Source organism: Callospermophilus lateralis, chromosome 18, assembly GCF_048772815.1.
Source record: "Callospermophilus lateralis isolate mCalLat2 chromosome 18, mCalLat2.hap1, whole genome shotgun sequence".
NCBI lineage: Eukaryota > Metazoa > Chordata > Mammalia > Rodentia > Sciuridae > Callospermophilus > Callospermophilus lateralis.
In genome coordinates, this window is record NC_135322.1 from 1400405 (window position 1) to 1421128 (window position 20724).

At 57.4% G+C, this 20724-nt stretch overlaps 2 protein-coding genes and 1 non-coding gene across 3 annotated transcripts; all 3 read left to right on the plus strand.

Moving 5' to 3' along the window:
- Positions 1-1589: 1589 nt before the first annotated feature.
- Positions 1590-5153, plus strand: LOC143384165 (olfactory receptor 10A7-like). Its single transcript, XM_076839218.2, has 2 exons — positions 1590-1652; positions 4131-5153. Exons 1-2 carry the CDS (start codon positions 1590-1592, stop codon positions 5151-5153), a joined length of 1086 nt encoding a protein of 361 aa, XP_076695333.2.
- An 8714-nt stretch (positions 5154-13867) lies between these two features.
- LOC143383474 (olfactory receptor 6Z7-like) lies at positions 13868-14821 on the plus strand. The gene has a single exon (XM_076838109.2). It carries the CDS (start codon positions 13883-13885, stop codon positions 14819-14821), a length of 939 nt encoding a protein of 312 aa, XP_076694224.2. The 5' UTR covers positions 13868-13882.
- Positions 14822-16137: 1316 nt separating this feature from the next.
- Positions 16138-16227, plus strand: LOC143384598 (small nucleolar RNA SNORA28). Its single transcript, XR_013089390.1, has one exon. It is a non-coding gene; the product is annotated as a small nucleolar RNA SNORA28 (small nucleolar RNA).
- Positions 16228-20724: the final 4497 nt, after the last annotated feature.

The window sequence follows — 20724 nt, forward strand, 5'->3', positions numbered from 1 at the left end:
TTCCCCCCCTTCTCCTTCCCACCCTTCTCTTCCCGTTCTCAGTGTGGAGCACGGGCCGGGCACACGCCTTCTCTCTCACCACCATCTACTTTAGAAGGTAAGTCAAGCCTAGATCTATCCACAAAGGCTTCCCACGCAGCCTTCTTTATAACTGGACAAACACTGACCGCGACTCCCTCACCTGCCGGTGGTGGTGGTGGTGACAGGCGCTGGTCAAGGGCTTCCCTGTGCCAGGCCGGTCACCTCCGCACGCTCCTAGGTGGAAGCTCCTCAGCTGACTCTCACAGAGGCTCTCTGAGGTGGAACTGGGCTGTGTGTCCCTTGCCAAAACACAGGACATGCCCAGCTGCCTTCACCGACAGGGAAACACTCCATGAGTGCCAACAGAGAAGATGCCAGACGAACCCGCTGAGGTTCCGCGTGTGCCTGAGCTCGGCTGCCTGAGGGGAAGGGCGCTCCAGGTGAGCCTCCTGAGCTCCGCTTAATGGCGTCCTGGGCGTCTGGTCGAGAACCTGGTGGCCAGGGCCGACACCGGGAAGGGGTGCGCCACCGTGTGAGCCCGTCACCAGGTTGAATCCTGGGGCTGGGGCTGATGGATCCCTTGCTATTTTGTAAACACCTCTGTGATCTCAAGCGGGCTCTGAACTTCTCACCGTGTTAAATGTGGTCAGCACTCGGTTCCTAGCCATTTCAAGAGCACGGTGCCTAAGGGCTTTCCACTGAGCAGCCCTCCATGTCCCCAGAACCTACTCGACCTTGCAAAGCACTGAAACTCTGTCCCCATTAAATGTCAACCCCCCACCCAGGCCTGGCCACTGCCATCTGCTCTCATCCTCTATGACTGGTCCATTCTCAGGACTTTATGCAAGTGGACCAACTATCTTACAGCAAGGTTGCGAGGGACTCTCATTCCTCCTGTCCTGTCTAGATTCTAGCAAATTTTCTAGAAGCAAAATAAATGGCCACCTACAAAATTTTAAATGTTCCAAGGATACGTGAGGATGGACGTCCCTGGCCTCTCTAACCCCAGTGAAATGCTCCAGAGGCGACCACTGGGAGCGGACTCCCGTGGGACATTCCAGAAACATCATGGTGTATCCGTGGAGGACACTCACTGTATGCATGCTCTCCGGGTTCTGCTCCTGCTCCTCGGGCACCCAGCGGTTTCTGCCCGTGGCTGCGACAGTAAGAACACATCCTAGCACACTTGCCCAGTCCCTAGCTGCCCTCACTCTTGGGCCTGGGTGCACTCACCTGGCAGCGGCACTGATTTCTGGAGGGGACCACACAGGACAGAGAGCTCCTGCGGCCCTCGTGTGGCAGACACTGCCGGTGGCCTTGGAAGAGCTCCTTCCAGTCCACCCCGCTGTGGGTGCTGGCGGGAAGATCCCTGAGGCCACCCTTGCAGCTGGGGGGAGGCGGCCCTGGGACGGTCAGCTTGAGAGCGACGGTGTGGGGTGTTGGACTGGCCATGGCTCCAGAGTTGCAGAAGAGCCCCACTGGGCTCCTGTGGCAGTGCAGGTGGCATGAAGTCCCCCGGGTCACAGCAGGAAGGGGCACTGGGGTGTTCATCTGGACTGTTAGGGGCAATGGCTACTACCGAGCTCTACCTTGTGCCCGGCACTGTCCTCCTGGCCACCGTCACGAGGAAGGTACCGTGACTGCCCCCCTTACACGTAATGAACCTGTGGGGGCCTTAGTGGGGTATAAACACAGTTTCCTCAAAAACTTAAAATTCCTTGTAAAACCAGCGCTGTGCTGGACACGACCCCGGTCAGGCCTCTCCGTCTGCAGTGGGGGTGATCTTCCTTGGGCGCTGCGGACTGGGTCCCCCAAGCTGGGGGTCAGGTCCATAGGTGCCTTAATCATCAGGTGTGATTGGCAAGTAAGACCGCAGGCAGGTAAGGCGTGCAGCTCGACCTTCGGCACACATCAGGTTGTGGACCAGTACTCCGATCCTCTCATGGATCCACCCTCCCAAACGTCCATCCTTCTAGCAAGTCTGCGGGGAGAACTCTAACTGCAGTCACCTTGCTGGACCCATTCGCTCTTTTCTAAAGAAGGATGTCCCAGCCTCTCCACAAGTGACCGTGTCCAGAGAGCCAAAGGCCCCCACTTGTTCACTGTGTGTCCAGGGAAGGGTGGGTCCCAGGTTGAACCATCTCTGTCTGAGCTCTGCCCACTGTCCCTGGTTCAGGGCAGTGGAGGACAGCCCCTTCCTGGTCAGAGCAGACACGGACACTCTGCAGGAGCGTCCCACGATGGGTACTGAAGGAGCCGAGCTCCGGGTTTGCTCCGTGTGGTTTGGGCAAATGAGACGGGCGTGGGAGGCGGCTGCGCTCTTGGATCAACTGCTCACGGGTCTCTGCTGACCGCTCCTGTTCAGTCCACGCTTTCCACTCTCCATTCACTTGGGCAAATTCACCGACCGTCTCTGTGCCTCGGTTCTGCCAAGTGGGAGCTGGGGTGGGTGATGACAGAAATCACCCGATGCCCCAGCGTCTGGGGGAGTCTCCCTCGGAGGCAGATGGAGCCCAGCCTTGTGCTTGCCAGGCAGGGGCTCGACCCTGAGCCGGTCCTTGGGGAGACATTCTTGTGCCCGTTTACGGAAGAGGAAAGGAAGAGCAGCCGGCACTGCCTCTCTGGTGGGCTCACCCAACCCAGACAGAAACAACAGTGAGGTGCCAGATGGGCCTCCTCACACAGGCTGGCCTGACCCTACCTGGATCCAGGGTCTTCTCCTGTGGGCTCCCGCTCACAAGTGCAGCCCAGCCCTCCTCTCCCCTGCCTCAGCCCCAGCCTGAACATCCCAAGTCCTTCCATCTCAGAAAATGGCTCCATCCCCTCCCTTGGCCAGAGTCCTAGGACCTACCCTTCACCCTCATGTCTGCTCCCAGGGACTCCACCTCCAGGACTTATCCTGACAGTGGGCACACCCTCACTGAAACACCCACCAGGACAGTCCAGCCACCAGCATCCCTCATGCGCAGGACTCCCGAGGCAGCCCCCTGCCTTCCCTCCCTGCTCCCACACTTGGCCCTGGACACTTCTCTGTGGAGAACCCTCATTACCCAGCAGAGTTTTGGAAACAGAATAGATGCTCAATCAACACAGGTTGAATAAACGAGAGCAGCCGGAAGCTTTCACAAGAGCTGAGCACTGTAGGGCCCTGGGGACGCCGTGCACACTCTTCAGCTGGTCTTCAACCAGCAGGAGTCCCCAAAGCATGTGCACGAGCCCCCCTGCAACGGAGCTGCGAGGCTGGGCCACCGTGGTCATGTCCTGGTGCCCAGGGAGCTGCGGTCACCTGTGTGTTTTCCACCAGGCACCCAGCCATTTCACTCTAGGGTTGAGGCCAGCCAGAACAGAAGCAGGAGGCCCTTGCATGAAGGGTGCTGGTGGCCTAGGCCAGGGAGTGCCATGGAGCAGGATGGAGCAGACCCCCACAGTGTGCAGAGGGTTCCTCACAACACCCCCGGCTTCAGAAGGGAGTCTGAATCTGGGAGAGGAGAGGCCGGAACGTCTTCCCTGTGGTTCACCGCTGCACCACTCAGGACGGTCACTCAGGAGTGCCAGTTCCTCTTGGCCATGAGCACACCCCAGTGCTCTCTGCACCTGATGGTATTCACCTGCAGATGGGGCGCTCCATCAGCTTGCTGGCTTGCAGCTTCAGGGAACCCAGCAGTCAACCCAACATCAAGCGCCTTTACCACGCTGTGTAGACAGTCAGGATCCTGGGGCTGGGTGGAAGGGAGGGCAGGGCACCAGAGCTGGGAGAGGGGGCGGAGCCAGCAGGAGGCAGGGGCCCGTGAGAGGCGTCGGGACCTATAAGAAGAAGGTGCCCAGGAGGGGAGGGCAAATGAGAACATAGCTCTCCTTGGCTCCCTCTCCATCCAGAAGCCCAGCTTGGTGCCAGCTCGGCCCTGAGGTGGGGGCCTGAGCTCCTGGACCAGAGTCCAGAAAAGCCGGCAGGGCCAGGCCAGCTCGTGAGGACATCTGACTTCCTCCCTGGCTCCTGCGCACCTCGGGGTCTGATTTGCCCTTGGCCGAGACCCCTGGGGCTCTGCGCCCAGGCGCATGCGCAGCAGGCACGGCCTCACGGGCACCTTCTCCATCCTCTTCCCTCCCAGGCTTCCTCGGCCGGCCGCGCGCCCTGCAGCTGGCCCATGCCCGGGGCCCGCACTCCCCCGGGCGGCCCCGCAGCCCTGGCCTGGGCCAACCAGAGCGGAGCGCGCGACTTCGTGCTGCTGGGCTTCGCGCACGTGCCCAGGCTGCGCCCGCTGCTGGCCGCACTCTTCCTGGCGCTCTTCCTGCTGGCGCTGCTGGGCAACACGCTCATCGCGCTGCTGCCCGGCCTGGACCCCGCCCTGCGCGCGCCCATGTACTTCTTCCTGCGCCAGCTGGCCCTGGTGGAGCTCTGCTTCTCGCTGGACGTGGCGCCGCGCCTGCTGCTGACCCTGCTGCGGCCCGGGCGTGGCGTGTCCCCCGCGGCCTGCGCCCTGCAGCTGCTGCTCGTGCTGTCGTGCGTCACGTCCGAGTGCTTCCTGCTGACCGCCATGGCCTGGGACCGCTTCGTGGCCATCTGCAGGCCGCTGCACTATGGCGCCCTGGTGAGCCTCAGGCGGTGCCGCCTGCTGGCCGCCGCCTGCTGGCTGGCGGGAGTCCCCGTGGCGCTGGTCTTCACCATCTGGCTGTTCAGCTTCCCCTTCTGCGGGCCGTGTGGCATCCGCCACTTCTTCTGTGACATCGCCCCTCTGCTCAGCCTGGTGTGCGCAGACACCAGGGTCTTCGAGGCCAACGTGTTGGTGGCCACAGTGTTGGTCATGTTCATTCCCTTCTGCCTGATTGCCACATCCTACGCCAGGATTCTGGCCACTGTCCTGCGGATGCCGTCGGCCTCGGGGCGCCTCAAGGCGCTGTCCACCTGCGCGTCCCACCTCATCGTGGTGATTCTGTTTTATGGCACCACGGGGGTCATCCATTTGCGCCCCAAGGCCAGCTACTCTCCTGAGAGCAAGCAGGTGGTGTCCCTGTCCTACACCCTGGTGACCCCCATGCTCAACCCCCTCATCTACAGCCTTCGGAACAAGGAGGTGAAGGCTGCCCTGGGGCGCGTGTGCCGGTGGCCTCGCAGGTCTGGACTCGGGGCATGAGCTCTTGTGCCCCAAGATGGGAGTCAGAGTCAGTATCTGCTTTTGCCCAGGATCTTTGTGCAAGTGTGTGTAGCGCTCAGACTCTCTCAGGGAACTGCCCTCTTTCTCTTTTCAGTCTGGGTGGCCCTAGTCTTAGAAATCCCTGTGCCCTTGTGCCCGGGCTCCTAGACGGTGGGATCACATCTTCTGCCCAAGCAGAGGCCCACGACGGAGGCTTCCAGCGCCCATGAATACCTGGCAGCTGACAGGCTAAGCTGCCTGGGACAGCTGGAGTGCGGGGATCAGCAGCTGCCACTGGAATGCCGAGTGACAAGGCACCCAGTGTCTTAAGAGCTGCCATCTGTTCTCCTGAACCTGCCCTCGGCGAGTGCTGCCGATCCAGCCTGGGCTCCTGCTCATCGGGGTGACGTGGCTGATACCCAATGGCCTTGCCCGGGAGAATGAGTGGTGTCGGTGTGGGCGGGATAGCTGGGGGAGCTGGGTCCTGGTCCTCCACCCCCGCGGAGAGCTGGCTGGGGCCCTCTTCTCACCACACTGCAGGGAGGCACGCCTGCGGAGGCCCAGGGCACAGGGGTGCCCAAGGCTTTGTGATGCGAGTGAGCCAGTGCCCGGCCATGGGCAGACCCAAAGCCCAGGGGCAGCGGGGCACCCTCTTCCTCTGTGGGGGAAACTGCAAACTGGGCAGGTGACATTCATCTGGGGATGAGTGAAGGATTTGAGACACTAGTAGAATCTACTTCAGGGCATCAGATCCCAAGGTGTTCACTCAGATTCTCTTTGTCAATGACTTGCAGCTTGTGACCTTTAACAGGGGAGTCCCTGCTCGATAATGGAGTTGATGCAAAGGAAACCAAAACCAGCAGAGGAAGGGGATGGGGTTCTAATGACTGTGGAGTGCCTGCATCCAGCCATGCCTGATGTTTGTCTCACCCAGGGCTTCCTTTCATGTGACCAAATAAATTCACTTTTACATGAGCCTGTTCAGGTTGGTTTTTCTGTCCTTTGAAGTGGTCTTATTTTCTGAGTTTTATCTCTAATAGTTAGCCTGATTCACAGGGGTTAATTTATTTCTTCTTCAAGTCAATTAGGAATTTTTTCTAAACATAAGTAAATACATCAGAAGAGCAGTTTTCTCTCTTCTATTGGAGAGATCTGATTTTTCTAGAAGACAAATTCAGTTTCCTTGAATTTGATGTGTAACTATTTCTTTAGATATAGGAACTGGGACTTGACTTTCAGCCTCAGTTTTCTCACCTGTGAGTGAGAATGTAATGATGCCGACCACACAGTGTGGGTAACACACAGCAAGAGGATACACGGAAGCCCCAGCGCAGCCTGGGACACAGCGGGCACCCCCAGCGCAGCCTGGACACAGTGGGCACCCCAGCGCAGCCTGGACACAGCGGGCACCCCAGTGCATCCTGGAACACAGCGGGCACTCCATGAAGTTTTCCACTTACCACCCCCATAGCCAACCCATAGGTTAAACCCCAAACGATGTCTAGAAGGGAACATCGAGTAGTATTCCCTGCAGGCCGGGTTTGGAATTGGGAGACTTAAGTTCAAATTATCATGAGCTTCTAAGTACAGGAAATTCAGCACTCTGTGAAGACATGTTGTGAGTTTATATAAATTTGAAAATTTGCTTGATCTATAGAACTGTACCCACCATAAACACTACATGTTTGGTGATGATGATGGTGATGATGATGGTGGTGGCAATAATGGTGGTGGTGGTCATGATGCTGATGGTGGTGGAGGCAATTGCTATCACATATGAAAAATGAAGGATTTTGAGCTGGAAAATTACACCATCAATCCTCTCAGTTAAAAGAGTTTGGGATTAAAATCCAAGAGGAGTTAAGTCGGGACAGCCACACACGTGGCGTTAGTGTTGGGATCCTGTTGCACTGTCGAGATGCGTCACGGTCTGTTCTGTGTGTGCAACGGTGGTGTCTCACACTGATTGTTCTTTCATCCTCCACAGTCAGCCTGGGTGGCCATCCCACACCACATCCTGTTTACAGATGATGAGGCTGAGCCTCGGGGAGGATGTGACTTGCCCAACACTCTGCTCTGAGGGCCGAGGCGCAGACGTGGACACCACACTCTGCTGCTTCTTCGGCCCCCTCTGTGACACCGCTGCTTCAGAAGAGGAACCCTGGGCATGTCACAGCATCACTACTCCATGACTGTGGCCCTGGGCGGAGGCAGGGAGTATTCACGGGTTCACTGAGTCTAACATGCGTCTACAGCTTTATAGCTGCACCAGGGTGGTGTGAGACACCACCCACCGAGGGGGTCACCCGCAGAGTGACTCCGCGTGCTGGCTGTTTCTGTCTTCCCAGTGCCTGGGGAAGGCAGGCCCACCTCCCTTCATACGCAAGGCTCGGAGCCAGGCTCAGGCGCTGGGCTACTGGAGTGGTAAGAGCTGGGTGCTGAGTCCGAGGAGATCCACATCCGGAAGGTTCTTCCGTTCCCGCGGCAGGTGACTGCTGGGCCAACGCTTCCCAGGCGGACAGGGAGTCCAGAAGTCTGTCCCACTGAGCGACTCTGGGTGTGGCTAGAGGAAACGGGGCTCACAGGACCCCTCCGTTCTGGAGGCTGACTGGACTTCACCATGGGGAGCACTATCCCTGGCTGGAGGGGCAGCTAAGGCTGAAGCCGGGCTGCCCTGAGCTCCGGGTGGGGTAGAGGCGAGGGGGAGTCCGGGGTTGTCTCAGAAAGACTGGTGTCTCCATCAGGCCCCGGGGTTTCTGGGACTGCAGTGACAGACGTCAATTTTACCATTTCTGGACGGTGATCAAATAAAGAACCTTTGCAGCAGGAAAGTGCAGCGGTGGCGGGTTTGGCCGCGTCTCCCTCAGGAAGGCCCCCCGCTGCTCGCCTCTCATGGTATTCCTGAAGCACTGTTTGTTTTCTTTTGATTTAATAATGTGTTTGAAATGTGCGGTGGCGTCACTTGGCACGTCCCGGTGGCTGGCCGTCCCGCTTGGCCGTGGTCCTCAGGGTCCATCCCATGGTAGCACATGTTGGGGTCCCTCGCTTCCTAACTCTGGATGATACTCCCTCACCTATGGCCTATGGACTCCTGGGTGGCTCACCTTGGCTACTTGAGTGCGGCTTTGCTGGCCGCAGGTGTACACGGAAGCTTCTGTCCAGCAGCCCAGCCCCCTGCCTACCAGCAGCTCCTCTGCGAGGTCCTCAGCCATGGCCACAGCTCCGGATGGTCCCCAGGGTGGTGTGTCCTGTCACTCAGGACTGATGGGCCAAGAGGAGCTGCTGCTCACAGACCTGTGCACCTGCCGCTGCCCTCCTCCACAGAGCTCTCCTCTCCGCCTCTCCTGCAAGTCCACAGAGCCAGGGCGGGCCCCTGAGGTCCAGGGAAGGCCCCTGAGGTCCAGGCGGCCCCTGAGACCAGAGCTCCGGCTTAAGCTCGCCTCCCTGGCTCCTCCTTGCCTGTGGGTCGTCAGTCGCCTCCGAGGAGCAGAGAGGAGGAGACGCAGGGCGGGTGGGCGTGGGCCTGCCTCAGCACCAAGACCAGCTGCCCAGATGCACTGAAGGGCTGCTCTCCCTCCTCTGGACAGAGGCTGAGGCACCTGGGCAGTAGAGAATCCTCCGGGCACAGCGTCAGCAGAAAAGGTGGGCACCTTGTCTTCCCTGTGACAGGGGAGGGGACCAAATGCTGCTCTGTGGGGTGAAGACGAGGAACCCGAAAGAAGCCTTCACAGAACACCCCGGGCAGGCCAGGTGCAGACTCCACCCTGAGAGGCCCTGTTGACTGGCCACCCTGGAGCTGTAGTCCCCCTCCTCCCGGGACCAACCCCTCTCCCCCTCTCCCCCTCTCCGTCTCTTCCCCTCTCCCCCTCTCCCCCTCTCCCCCTCTCTCCCTCTCCCCCTCTCCCCCTCTCCCCCTCTCCCCCTCTCCCCCTCTCCCCATCTCCGTCTCTCCCCCCCCCCCTCTCTCTCTCACACACACACACACACAGACACACACGCGCGCGCAGCACAGGCCAGTCGACTGACCTCCTGAATATCTCATGCTTAGCTAATCAGTGGTGAGGAAACCCTACTGCTCATGGCTGTCTAACAAGGTTGTTGCTTTAACTACCACTTTCCACTCCCCAAAGTGCTGGTCGGGTGGCTCGGCTATTGCAGAGAATTGCTGGCTCTGAGAAGGGCACAGCTACTCCACGGCGGGATGTGCCCAGGGGGCTGGGGCAGGGAGGGGCGCGGCTCGGGATGCTGCTTCACAGCTCTGCACCCTGGAAGCCAGAGCCCAGGTCCTTCCATGCCAAGAGTCCACTGCTCCTGCTGCCCTGCTTTCTCTGCACAAAGCTTTGCTTAGAAAGTGTGTGGGACGGAGCAGAATCACACACTCTGCAGCTTCTGCCCACCAGGAGCCTGCTTCCTCGTGAGAAGTCCTGGATTCAGTTTAGGATAAGAGGATCCCAACTCGCTTCTCTTTACTGTTGAATCCAGGTCCCAGCGACCTCACTAAGCTGCTCCGACTCCTAGAGCAAGGAAATCATGGAGCTCAAGGCAGAGCTGCTGTGGTGACAGGAAAGCAAAGCTCGGCCGAGCTGCAGCCTGCAAAGGCACGGGGCAGGGGGCGGGTGCAGCCACCCACTCCCTGCCCCTGGGACGAGTGGCGTTTTCTCACCCCGGCTGTCTCCAGCCTGGCTCAGCCATGGGCGAGTAGCTACAGAGCAGCAGGTTCTAGGTGGGATGGTCTCTGGGCTTCACAATGCCAGTGAGACCCTGGGTGCACTCGTGAGTTTTTAACACAGATCTTCCATACAAAGTCGCCAGCCAGTGGGGCTGACCTGGGCAGGGGTTCTCAGGGAGCGGAGGTGGGAAGGAAAGGGAGGGTCGGAGGCAGGACCAAGAGGGAGGCACCTCGAGGCACCTGGAGAGGAAGCGCGCAGGCAGCACAGACGTGGGCTCAGAGGGGGGAGCCAGCCACCTGCGCTCAGCCCTGGCTGGTGGCAGCCCCCTTAAACACCAAGTCCTGCTGGCAGCCAGCAGGTGAGGCTCCTGTCCCCGACTGCAGTGGGCTCCAGCGTCAGGGCCAGAGCCCAGCTCCGGGAAGCCCTGCTCAGCACCAAGGACAGCTCCCCAGGCAGGACGCCTCTGGGGAACAGAAACGGCCCAGGCCTCCGGGACAACAGGCCTGAACTTTTATTTCTATTGTATTTTTTTCGTACTGGGGGTTGAACCTAAGGGTACTTAACGCTGAGCCCCACCCCCAACCCTTTTTATTTTTCATTTTGAAACAGGGTCTTGCTGAGTTGCTGAGGGTCTCACTAAGTTGCTGAGGCTGGTTTTGAACTCCTGATCCTTCTGCCTCAGCCTCCCAAGTTGCTGGGATTACAGGCGAGCCCCACGGTACCTGGTGGGCCTGAGCTTTTATAGCCACCCACAATGTGTTTTCTATTTTCCCCAGCAATCCTCCGAAGACTAGTGGTGAAGGACACAAAGGCTTCTGAGCCTTTGTGGTGGCTTGGAAAGGGGTTCCGAAGGCCCTGAGTCCAGGGCACAGCTGGAGTGTGGCCGGCTGTCCCAGGGCGGTGACTGGGCTCACACCAGGACAGGGTTATGGCTGCGGTTCTCCCTGAGGGCTGTGTGCTGGAGGGCACCTGTGTAGGTGAAGCAATGCTCAGGCCAAGGAGGAGCCACTCAGGGTCTTCTTTCCTGGCTCATCAGACACTGCCCGGGTCCAAACCTGGCTTCCTGGGAAACCCTGATCCTGCAGCTAGACGCGGTGCACACAGATCTTGCACGGACTCTCCTCGGGTCCCTGCCAAGAGGCCTCGGGAGGCTCTGTCTCCAAGGCCCTTTCCTCCCTCACATTCTGTGCACGGAATGCATTTTCTTACGACTGTGGGACATACTTTGTTTTCTGACTAAACTGTTCCAGTCAATATTTAAATATGTGAAGTGGAAACTCTTGGGCTAAAGAACCACGGCACCATCGCTGGGCAGGAGAAGGGAGGTGGCTCTGGCTCCGGGCAGCAGCGCAGGGGCTGCTGGCTTCTGAGCCTGGGCTCACCTGCACCTGGACCTGCAGCAGCAGCAGCTTCATCTGGAAAGCATTTGGCCCAGAGAGCGCCTGCTGCGGGCTCTTACCATTACCCACCACGTGGCTGTCCTCAGCAGGAACACTGTTGGGATGGGGGTGAGGTGCCCCAAGAAATCCTGTACCTTCTGTTCCCATTTCCTTCACTGGCCAGGACTCGGGACCCACGGCTTCACCTCCTGACCTTCAGTCACTTTCCTTTTAAAATAAGGAAAATGGCAGCATTCTCACAAGGTCCTTGAGAGCTGGTGAAACAATGTCACACAAGATCCCTGGCGCTGCCCTGGAGTGCAGGTGTACTTAGGAGCCAGCGCAGCAGCGCACTCTGCACTGCGGGTCAGGCCACCTCTGTTCCAGCTGCGAGTGAGCGGACCCTGAAACCACCTGCACCTGCTCTGGCCTCATGGGGCCAGGGCCTTTCCGCCTGCTCTTCTCCCACCCACAGCGCGCTCTCTGCCTGCTGCATCTCGTGACCCTCCACATCTTCCACGTCTCCACCTGCAGCCTCCCTCGTGGCCAGAACTCAGGTGGCCCCCACCCCTCCAGCATCCGCTACTCCTGGAACCACGCTTGAATTGTGCTTTTATTTAATAAATTGTTTCCTCCTGTGGAATCTGAAACCCACTGAAATTCAAGCAATCCGTTGGTGCCTGGCATGCTCTGGCCGTCCGAGGCTCTGTAAGTCCTACCTCACCAGGGCTTTGGGGAGAGTAAGTGAGATGACCTTGGCATCCTGAGCCGGGCAAGGCACACAGAGTGCAGGTGTCTATTAAATGGCCCCAAACCCTCGTCTCTTCAGGTAACATAAGTATGACGCTCGGGTGCTTTTCCAGTTCCATCCTCCCTTGGTTCATTAATTTTTATGAAAATGTGGTTTCTGTGCCAGGTGCCGTGCCGGGACCCGGGGCTGGAAGGGGGCTTAGATCCGCTCTGTGATCTCCACAGTGTCCTGGAGGTCAGCTCCACGGTGACAAGAACTCTTTTCAAGATAAATTGTTAGTGAAGAGGGAGGAGTTGAACATGAGACCCCACAGCTATGTGTTGGGAACTATCCCCCAAGGTGCACCCAGGAGACGGCAGCTGTCATCTGGTGTCGGGGACAAGGGCAACCTTTACTTGAAGACTTTCCTATAAATGTCTTGCCCTATAATAAATTAGGCACAGATAGAGCGCCTACTGCTTAAGAGCAAGGAAGAGACGGAGCAGTGAGGGAGGTGGGAGCCCAGCCTGCCCCCCAGGGGGCCGTGAGCCAGGGCTGTCAGACTGTCAATCACCTCGGGGTCTGGGCCCAAGTCCGGAGGTAGAGCCCCAGATATCCTCAGCAGGACTTGGCTCAGGGAAATGCCAGGGGAAGCCAGGGCCGTGTCCCCTGAGGAGACCACTGGGCTCCGGGGAAATGTGATCCTCATGGAGTGTGGGAAGTGGCCAAAGGAATCTGGGAGTTTCACCTGCAGAAAGAATACCTGGAGAGCTGAAAGGCCACCTGTAAGACCTGCGGAGGAGGAAGCAGGCTCCCAGGCACCCAGGGCGACTTCCTGCCCCCTCAGACGGTCCCCGTCACCGTCTTGCTTGGGAGAGTCCTGGTTTCTGTGCTGAGGGTGATAACATGACGCAGTGGAATCAGCACAGGGCTCAAGTCAGTCCAGGAAGCCGCCTGGCTCAGTCCGGTGAGCCTACTGCCCAGGACCACAGAGCCGGGAAGCTGACTTCCGCTTGTTCCACAAACAGAACCAAGAAGGAAAATGAGTAGCAATGACAGATTCTGACTCAAAGAATCCTAGAGGTCTTCGTGGTCAGAGTCGACCCCGTGCATAGGGGCAGTTCCTCTGGGGCTCCGCTTCCCCGGTGGACTGGGGTGCAGATGGCAGGGAAGTGTGGGTGACCGTGGACTCTCCATCCTCTCCCTGGAGGGTCTGTCCCTCAGCAGGACAACGGCCCTTCTGCCGTCTTGATAACCATCTGTGATCCAGAGCACGATTCAGATCCAGGAAATACCACCCCACTAAGAGATGAGGAGGGTTGTAGAATGAGCCATCTGACATCTTGACCAACTCTGCATTTTAGGAATACTCCAACCTGGTGGTGGGTGTAAGAAGAACATAACATGTAAGGTGGAAGAACAGGTTTTAGGTGTTGGGGGTTGTTTGTTTGTTGTTGTTGTTGTTGTTGTTTTTCAAAAAGCTGAAATGAAGATAATTTTAGGGCTGGGATTGTGGCTCAGTGGTAGAGCACTCGCCTGGCAAGTATGAGGCCCTGGGTTTGATCCTCAGCACCACATAAAAATAAAAGGTATTGTATCCATCTATAATTTTAATTTTTTTTTAAATTTTGAAAAAGAGAATAATTCTAATTTCTTACAGTGAATTTTAGTCTATTCCTTCACTTAATTTCAAGGAAAGCAAATGTTATTCTTCCCAGTTTCTGATGGTCAGATTCTTTCCAAAGTCATATTTACTAAGACAATCAACTTGGGTAACCGAGTTCAGATTTTGTCTCATGAGCTTACAAGCTTCTCTCTCTCAACAATTTCTAACACAAGACCAGTGGTCAGGTCACCAGGGCCTCTAGCCACTGTGGACACCTTGCAATGACGTTCTCACTATTAGGCCTCTGCAGCTGGATATCAGCAGTCTCCTTTGTCTCCACACAGATGGAGCCCTCCCTGGAGCTGGCCAACGTGACCAGGGTCCAGCAGTTCATCCTGCTGGGCTTGTCCACCAGGCTGGGCGTCAGGGACGTCCTGTTTGCCCTCTTCCTGGCTCTCTACCTGCTGACCCTCCTGGAGAACACCCTCATCATCTCCCTCATCTGCAGCCACAGCGAGCTCCGAAAGCCCATGTACTTCTTCCTGGGCAACCTCAGCTGCCTGGAGATGTGCTACGTGTCCGTCACCATGCCCACCCTGCTCCTGGGGCTGTGGGTGGGACCCTACCACATTTCCTTCCTGGCCTGCATGACCCAGCTCTTCTTCTTCATAGTCCTCATCTGCACAGAGTGCACGCTGCTGGCCTCCATGGCCTATGACCGCTACGTGGCCATCTGCCGCCCTCTGCACTACCCGCTGCTCATGCGGCCCCAGGTCTGTAGGGGCTTAGCCCTGTCCTCCTGGCTGGGGGGGCTGGTGGTCTCGGTGGCCAAGACCACGTGCATCGCCAGCCTGTCCTACTGCGGCCCCAACGTGCTCAACCAGTTCTTCTGCGACGTCTCCCCCCTGCTCAACCTCTCCTGCACCCACGTGGCCCTCACGGAGCTGGTGGACTTCATCTCCGCCATCGTCATCTTCTGCGGGACCCTTCTGGTGGCGCTGGCCTCCTACGTGGCCATCGCGAGGGCGGTGCTGCGCATGCCCTCGGCCGCCGCCCGCCGCAAGGCCCTCTCCACCTGCGCCTCGCACCTGGTGGTGGTGGGCATCTTCTACTCGGCCGCCCTCTTCATCTACTGCCGCCCCAGCCGCATCAAGTCCATGGACCTCAACAAGGTGCTGTCGGTCATCTACACGGTGGCCACGCCCCTGTGCAACCCGGTCATCTACTGCCTGCGCAACAGGGAGGTCCACGCGGCGCTGCGCAGGACCCTCCGCGGGCCGTGATCCCGCCGCCCGCCGGCCCCGGGCTCTCCCTCGCCTCCAGTCCTCCTGGGCCCAGCACCAGCGGTGACCAGGAAAACCAGAGGCCCGGCTGGAGGAAGGGTCTCCCAGGCGCTGAGTCCTCGTGGACGACATCAGCCTGAGCCACCGAGGGCGCCCGAGCCGAGGCCGTGGGGAAGGGGTGGCCAGAGGACTGTCCGCGGCCGCCCAGGGGGAGGGTCTCAGCTCACTGCCGAGAAGCGGAGTGAACACGGTGGTTTCCACCCCAGCGGGTCAGTGTGTCCCCAGAACAGGGGACAGGCGCAGGGTGGGCGCGCTCCTCGTGTGCATGGAAACGTCAGAAAAAGCCCAGTATCCAGTCCTAGGGATTTAAATATATTACATTAGTTGTGAGATGACCACGGTGACCTGAAAATAAGTGGATTTTGTGACATGGAAATAGAACCAAGGTATACGTGCAATAAAAAACCAAGTAAAGGGGTTGAGAACCTTTTGGTTTTCATTCTGTTGACTTCCTCACCGTCACTGAGGTGTGCCTGACAAGCACTGTGTGTTTTCGAGGTGTTTGTGGGTGCTCTGATGGACCACAGAGTGGCCCGTCCAAGCCCTGCCTCCTGGAGCCAAGCCTAACGCCCACTCTCCTGCGGTTTCAGAGTGCTGTGCGCTAGGTCCAGGGCCTTCACCCTGAAGTCACCGGCTGTGTTCCCAGATGGGCGTCTCTCCTGGTCCCTGAGGCTCCTTGGACACTCCTCCTCTGTGGAGCAATGCCCTGGACTCCCATGTGAGCAGGACCACCTGGTACTGCCCTCGGGTCTGGGCTCCTTCACTCAGCAGGACGTCCCCAGGCCACCCACACCATCAGACAGGCAGGGTCTGCCCTGTTATGTCTCCTGAAAGACAGACGTCCTGCCGTTCTGCTGGCCAGAGCCTTGTCCTGCAGCCTGAAGCCAGAGAGTACGGCCCTCCAGTCTGGTCTCCCTTCTCAACATGGCTTTGGCTCTTGCTGGTCCAAAAGAATTTTTAGAATTTTTTTCTGTTCCTGTGAAATATATCACTGGAATGTTGACAGGAATTGCATTAAACCTGTGGGTCACTTTGAGAAGTGCAGACATTTCACAGTCTCATTGCATCTGGCTCCTGAACCAGGTGTCTTTCCATGTCCCCCGGGCCTTCTTGGACTTCTTCCATCAATGTGTGGTAGTTGTCAGCTTATAGATCTCTCCCCTTCTTAGTTGAATCTATTCCCTATTATTTTATCCTTTTTGATGCAATTGAGATTGTCTTCCTGGTTTCTTTTGGAGGCAGGTAATTATTCTGTAAAGAAGCAGAACTGTGCTATAGCAAGAAAGTCTAACCTATTCGGGTGTTCTCTTTTCTGTGAGACAAGCCGTTATATGGGCTTAAACCGTGTAGAAAAAAAAAAAAAAAAGAAGCAGAACTGATTTTTACATGTGGGTTTGTATTTTGCTCCTTTACTGAATTCACTTATTGGTTCTAACAGTTTTTAGATGTGAAGAGTAGCATCCTATGCAAGCAGGGCTGTTTTCCTTTTTCCTTTCTGGTGGGTACCCTTTCCTCGTCTGATGGCTCTTTCTAGCACTTCCAGGAGTGCAGCTGGAGTGGACGACCTCCCATGGTGACAGGTCCACAGGAGAGGCTTGTGGCCCCCTAACCACCATGTTAGCTCCTGGTGGTTGAGAAGACTTCCTTCTACACCCATTTTTTTTTTTTTTTTTGAGCCTTTTCCAGAAAGGATGCGTTTTCTGCATCTATTGATCACATCTATTGAGTGTCACACTGACTGACTTGCATGTGCTTAAGCCAAGCTGCACCCCAGGGACAGGCCGTGTCCTGGACAGCCCATGGTGAGGCTCTTCTTAGCGGATGGGTGAAGTTGGCTGGTGGGACTTCCCTGGAGGTTGGTGTCAGTGCTCAGCAGGGTGCTGGCCTGCAGTTCCGTTGCTGGTCTTGGGGTCAGGGCATTGTGTGACGCTGGCCTGCATGGGTTTGGAAGGCCCTCCACTTTGGGAGGTGTTTAAGGACCTGTGTCAGTTCTCCTTCCAAGGTGCGGTGGGCCTGGGTCAGGAAGCCATCTGATAGAGCCTCTGCTCATTAGGATGCCTTAGTCACCACTCCGCCTCTCGGTGGGTTTGGTTCTTCCATTTCTTCCTGATTTGATCTTGGTAGGTTGTGTGTGCCCAGTAATGTAATCAGTTGCCTCTCGACTATCGAATGTGTTGCACATGGCCGTCTGTGGCGGTTCACTCTGATCCTTTCTGTCCGTCGGGCCTTGGGCATGTTGCAGGGTGCGCCAGAACTTCCTTTCCCTGAGGGCTGGGTGCAGAAGCCAGGTCTGGCTTCCTGCAGGGCCATCACCGCTCTGGGGCCGTCAGGGGGCAGAGGTGGTGTGTGTGTGCACGTGTGTCTACAAACAGATGCGTTCATGTGGCTACATGTGTGTGCACTCAGCATTCATGTGAACATGTGCAAACACGTGTACACACAAACACCCTGGCACACACGTGCCCCTCCGTCTGATCATTTCAAAACAGGTCTACCTGTACCCTCGCTGCCAGGCTTCTCGCTGCACAGGGTGGGGCCCACTGTCCCCTCTCACTTCCTCAGGGGAATCTGGCCCCCTCTTACCCATGACTGAGCCATTGGTCAGGATTTAAACTCAGAAGCTAACTCAAGAATTTCTAACCCATATCACTTTGGAGAGCAAACCAAAAAATAAGAAAAGAACACAAACCTTAAAAATAAAAAAGAAGAGTAAAGGAGAGGAATGGGGGATGGAGGGAGAAAGGAGGGAGGGGGGTTCTGGAGACCAAATCAGAGCAGATCATGTCTCATCAAAGTGAATCCCAATGTTACGTGTAACCAAAAGGAACTAATGAAAAGTATATATATAAAATACAGGTAGTATTTAAGGAAAAAATAAGAAATGCAAGCCTAAAAAAAAAAAAAAGGAAAGCAAACCTAAAAAATAAGACAAGAAAAGCGAGCCCAGTGGGAAAGGAGAGCCAACCGGACTCAGGGTTTGTTTCCAGCTCTTTTCCTGTAAAGTTCACATGTCAAAATGCACACGTCCTAGATGTTCAGTTCAAGTTTGGGACCCAAGCTCCCGGTCCATCGATGCACAGGACATTTGTTTAATTCCAGAAACTTCTCTCTGGGGCTTTTCCTCCCTGTTCCCTGCCACACACTATGAATGCTCTGACTTCTGTCCGTGTCCACCACTGGATTTTGCTCCTGTGGAATCTCACATGAACAGGGTCCAGCTGTACATCCTTGGGATCAGCATCACCACCACGTCTGCAAGACCCGCCCTTGCTGTGTGCATGGGCAGCTCCCCCTTCTGTGGCCAAATCACATCCACATACGTGATGTGCAGCTTCCCATGGATGTGACGCATCTGCTCACTCACCTGTGGGTGGACACTTCGGCTGTCTGGGGGTTGGGCAGTTGTTAATAAAGTTGTGGTCATTTGGGGCGAACTAGTTTAGTGGACACAGTTTCATTTTTCTTGGGCTCGTACTTTGGAGGAGAATTGCTGGGTCAAAGGATAGACATACATCTAGCCTTAATAAAAGCTACCCCAATGCAGTTCAAACCATCCGACAGGCTTTATAGCCCCCCCGGCAGTGTGAGAAGTAACGGTGCCCCCGCCTGCCAGCACTTGGGTCTGAGCTTGGATCGCAGCCCTTAGAATGCTTGTGCAAACTCACTCAGCAGGGGTGGGACTGGCACCGTCCTGGGACTGAGTGCTTTCTCATGTCCTCTTGGGCCAGATGGTCTCCAGAGCCTTGTGGGGACTCTGACCGTGCCCCCTCCTGAGCAGCACTTACACTAGTGAGTCTGACGGTGGTGAGCTGTAGAGGACGTGAGCTTCGTCACCACCACTGGCCCCAGGATTGAGCCAGTTCTCAGCTCTGGGGCCTCTCCCACTGATGTGCAGGGGTCAGCTCTACTCAATCCCCGAGTTTCCCGTCCTGTACAACTGAAACCCTCCCCACTGACACTGACTCCCTTTCCCTAGCGCCCAGATGCAGGCCAGCGCCCTGAGCTTGGCCGCTGTCACACTTGGCACGAGTGGGCAGCGTGGTCCACTAGTGCAGGCTAGCCTCTCTCAGCCTGGTGCCTTCCTGCTCACCCCTGTGTGGCACCTGTCAGAATGGCCTTCCAGGGCTGGGCTGCGTTCCCATGGGGGTGTGCCAGTTCTGCCTGTCCGTTCGTAACTGAGGGACACCTGGATTGCTTCCCGCCCTGGCCCCTGTGCCGCTGGGAACACAGGCATCTCCTGAGTCTCTAGTCTGCAGATGGCCCCCCTGGGGTCCCCGTGGCCATCAGGGCTTCTCAGAACAGGTCACACGCCGCGCTCCCCCGGGGCATGGCTGCCTACACCCAGGTGGATGGCTGAAGGCGGGCAGTGTCCCAATCACTAGAGACCCCAGGCTCTGAGGTCCCGGCCTTACAGTGGGGAGGACACGGGTCAGGGCATGCTGAGTCCAGCTGAGGCTGGTCTGCAGGCCTCTGTCCTCTGAGCCTGCCTGCATAAGTCTCTGTGGAGTGTCAGCAAAGAGCTCTCCTCTCCGCCTCTCCTGCAAGTCCACAGAGCCAGGGCGGGCCCCTGAGGTCCAGGGAAGGCCCCTGAGGTCCAGGCAGCCCCTGAGGCCCAGCGCTCCGGCTTAAGCTCGCCTCCCTGGCTCCTCCTTGCCTGTGGGTCGTCAGTCGCCTCCGAGGAGCAGAGAGGAGGAGACGCAGGGCGGGTGGGCGTGGGCCTGCCCCAGGACCAAGACCAGCTGCCCAGATGCACTGAAGGGCTGCTCTCCCTCCTCTGGACAGAGGCTGAGGCACCTGGGCAGCACAGCATCCCCCGGGCACAGCGTCAGCAGAAAAGGTGGGCACCTTGTCTTCCCTGCGACAGGGGAGGGGACCCAGCGATAGTCTTTGGGGTGAAGACGAGGACTTCGTTCACAGAAGCCTCGGGCACCGAGGATAGGGACTCTACTGGTGTTAATTAGTGAAGCCTCAGAGAATGTGGTCAGGAAGCAGCAGCCGTGACTGCACTCTGGCTCCCATTCACAACCACAGCTAGCCAAGGTGGCCATGCCACGAGGAAGGGACGGTGCCCTGTGTGACTTCAGAGTGCTGCTTCAGCCCTGATGCCCCACTCAGGCACGAAGCAGCCTCTGCCGTGTGGAATCTGTTCATTTCAGGGGACGGCAGCCACTGTCCCTCAGAACAGGCAAAGGAGGTGTAAGCAGGTCACACCCCTCTCCCAGACCCACATCCTTCGAGTCCTCAGGCACCTAGAGGCCGAGCTGTGGGTCTCCCGTGCCATTGAGCCCCTGGGTCCTGCTGCTCTGCCGTCCCCACACACCTGGTCGGCGAACCGTGCAGAGTGGCTCTACCAGCCAAGGCTGCTCCCTGCTGAGAGTTCTGGACCTGGCTTAGGACCCGCGGTTCCTGGATATCGCCTGGGTCAAGCTTCAGCCTGCAGCGCGTTCCCTCTCTTCATTGGGGAAGGGGTGTGATTCCGGGGGATCGGCATCCTTCATCTGGATACCCTAAAGCTGAAGAGGGAAGAGCTGAGCCGCCCGCTCCCGCACGACCTAGAGTCAGCCTGGCCCAGCTCCCGTGGGAGCAGAAGCCAGACCTGCCTCCGCTCTCACTCCTTCCACGGGGGGCTCCGCACATTTTAGGATGGAATGACTTCAGGTTTTTTTTTTGTTGTTTTTTTTTTCAGTTCTTGGGCTCAATGTGCTGAACCTTTGGGGTGGAGTTTTGGGTGGCTCTACACATTACCTGGGGGAATTTCAGGACATCAACTCACTGGCCACATTAGGTGACCCCAAAAAAAGGATTCATGATGGAGGTGAGTATTTAGTGGATATGGCAGCAGA